Raw genomic sequence first — 2,386 nt, forward strand, 5'->3', positions numbered from 1 at the left:
GCAGGTAGCTCTCACAAGTGTTCTTAATTAGGGGAGAGGACTCCCAGGTGCCTCTCAGCCATGTCCCCACCCCCTGCTTGGACCCACAGCTGCTTGCAGCTCTCAGCCACCACAGTCCCATCTCCATAGCCTCCTCAGCCTGTCTTCTTCACAACGTGGATGAAGTAGCAGGGCACGTGGGCCTGTCCCGGTGTGTAGGGCTGGAAGTCGCCCAGGACGCTGTGCTGGCACTTTCCCTGGAAGGCACCTTTCAGCAGAGCTGTGAAGGCCTCCAGCCGGTGCGGGTAGTACGAGAGCCGAAACTTGCTGCAAGGAGGCAACGCTGGTGAGGCAGGGGCACAGTGGGGCACAGTGCCACCCCCCATGCTGGGAGTCACCTCTGCAGCCCTTCTCACCTCAGCTCCGGGTCTGCCCCTGCCTCAGTGGGGGGCACCTGCACCGTGTAGTCCAGGGTCACCATGTGTGCCTTGTTGTTTACCAGCAGCACTGAGGTGGTGATGTCCTTGGTCAAGTCGCTCTGGGAGACCACAGGAGGACATCTGTGTCCTGCAGGGACTCAGTGGCCCCCAGCCTGGGCACGATCCTGCTGCCTGCCCTGCCTGGCCCCCTTTGGGCCATGGGGCTGGGGCAAAGGGGATCGGGATGGGGCAGGGCCTGCCAGCCACCGACCTTGTAGTAGATGTTCTTGCCGGGTGGCGCGCAGCCCGTGGCCAGGATGTGATCGTAGTTGCGGTGGTCAATGACCAGGACACCCCCGGGCCGCACCATGCTGGCAATGTTCCTCAGGGCCAGCTTGTGGTCACTCTGGTCCCCTGGAGAGGAAACTATGGGGTCTCCAGGCACTGGCTGTACCCCATGGCACAGCCCATATGGCCTTATCTTACCCACACACATACTCATGCATACACAGAGACCTGCCCCCACCATCTTCCCCCAAATCTCAGCTTGGAGAACCCACAGCCCCACCCACGGCATGAGCTCAGGCATGTTCTCAGCCTCACTGGAGCAGAGCATGCCACGTGGGAGACCCACCACCCGACGTTGTGGCACAACTCTGGGTGTGTCTCCAGCCTTGCCAGAGCTGTGACATTGATGCACACACCTCCACCATGACCATGGAACCCAGTGGGCCCACTCATGTCACAGACTGGGGCAGTGGGGGCTCAGCTCCAGCCTCCCTGGAGATGTGCCATGAAACAGCAGCTCCATTGTGTGTAATCCCATCCCACTAATGACATGAGTTAGGACACGTTCTCAAGCCTGCTGGAAGACACTATGCACACGTGCATAGGTGCTCCCCCTCCTCTCTCCTGCCCCCAACTCACCTTTGAAGTCAGGCAGGTGTGCAAAGGAGTTCCCGAGGCAGATGACTGCATCAAACCCATCCCCTGGCTTCTCCAGGTCCTTCTCCAGCGTGAGCCAGTTGGCCTCCTCGATGACTGCAGCATATGGAAATGGATGAGGGCAGGGACACCCAACAGCCTCCCCTGCCCGCAAGACCCCATCCCAGCATCACCCAGCCCTTCCCAGGCCCCTGTGGGTGCTGGCTCTGGCCTCTAGCCAGCAGTCAGACAGGCCAGGACCATGGCTTGCCTTTGCCGAGCAGCTGGCACTGGCAGGTCCCCGCAGCAAGGCCACCTGGCCAGCAGCAGCCCCAGGTGAGGGGCCTGAGCACTGCGAGGGGCCGTGGACAGTACGCTGGGGTGGGGTGTCAGTGTCCGCAGGCCCCTCCCGGCCCCCACAGCCCCCGCACCCCATCGGTCGAAGGGCTCCTCCTTGCGCCGCTCCCAGCGCTCCTTCAGCGCGTACTTGAGCATCTTGTCGCTGGCGTCGACGCTGGTCACCTGGAATCCCTCCTCGAGCAGCATGATGGAGTCCACCCTGGGGACACGGCTGTCAGCGGGGCCGGGGGCAGCTGAGGGGGCCGGGGAGGCTTGGAGGGAGGGGGGCACTGGGGATGGCCGGGGACAGCGAGGCCCCGGGTAGCCCCGGGCAGGGGGAAGGGACACCTGGGAGGCGGGCGGGAGCGGGGCGCGGGGCCTCACCCGGTGCCGCAGGCCACGTCGAGGACGGAGCGGCAGCGGTGCTGGCGGAGCAGCGCCAGGAGCCAGCTGCGGTACTCGGCGGTGCGGCCCCGCGTGTCCCCGATGTACAGCTGCCACACGCGGGCCGCCCGCCCGTCCGCATACTGGTCCGGCAGCCCCTCCGCCGCCACCCCCAGCGACCGCGTCCGGTACACGCTGTCCACCATCCCGCCGCCGCCGCCGCCACGGACACGGAGACCGACACCGCCGCGGCGCCTCAGCCTCGCTGCGCCGCGCCCCCGCCGCGCCCCGCCCCCCGCTCCCACCAATCCCCGCCGCGTCCGCCCCCGCCGCCCCGCCAA

The 2,386-nt window shown here is 65.8% G+C and overlaps 1 protein-coding gene across 1 annotated transcript; it reads right to left on the reverse strand.

The window, feature by feature from the left end:
* On the reverse strand, window positions 1–2,376 carry GNMT (glycine N-methyltransferase). The gene is made up of 6 exons (XM_042031899.1): window positions 2,046–2,376; window positions 1,754–1,881; window positions 1,326–1,439; window positions 670–812; window positions 396–517; window positions 1–306 (listed from the first exon to the last, which is right to left on the reverse strand). Exons 1-6 carry the CDS (start codon window positions 2,249–2,251, stop codon window positions 135–137), a joined length of 885 nt encoding a protein of 294 aa, XP_041887833.1. The 5' UTR covers window positions 2,252–2,376; the 3' UTR covers window positions 1–134.
* Between the last annotated feature and the right edge of the window lie 10 nt (window positions 2,377–2,386).

This window comes from Corvus kubaryi, unplaced genomic scaffold (assembly GCF_017639235.1).
Source record: "Corvus kubaryi isolate FWS band 111438036 unplaced genomic scaffold, C.kubaryi_AGA036_p1.0 37347, whole genome shotgun sequence".
Taxonomy (NCBI): Eukaryota; Metazoa; Chordata; class Aves; order Passeriformes; family Corvidae; genus Corvus; species Corvus kubaryi.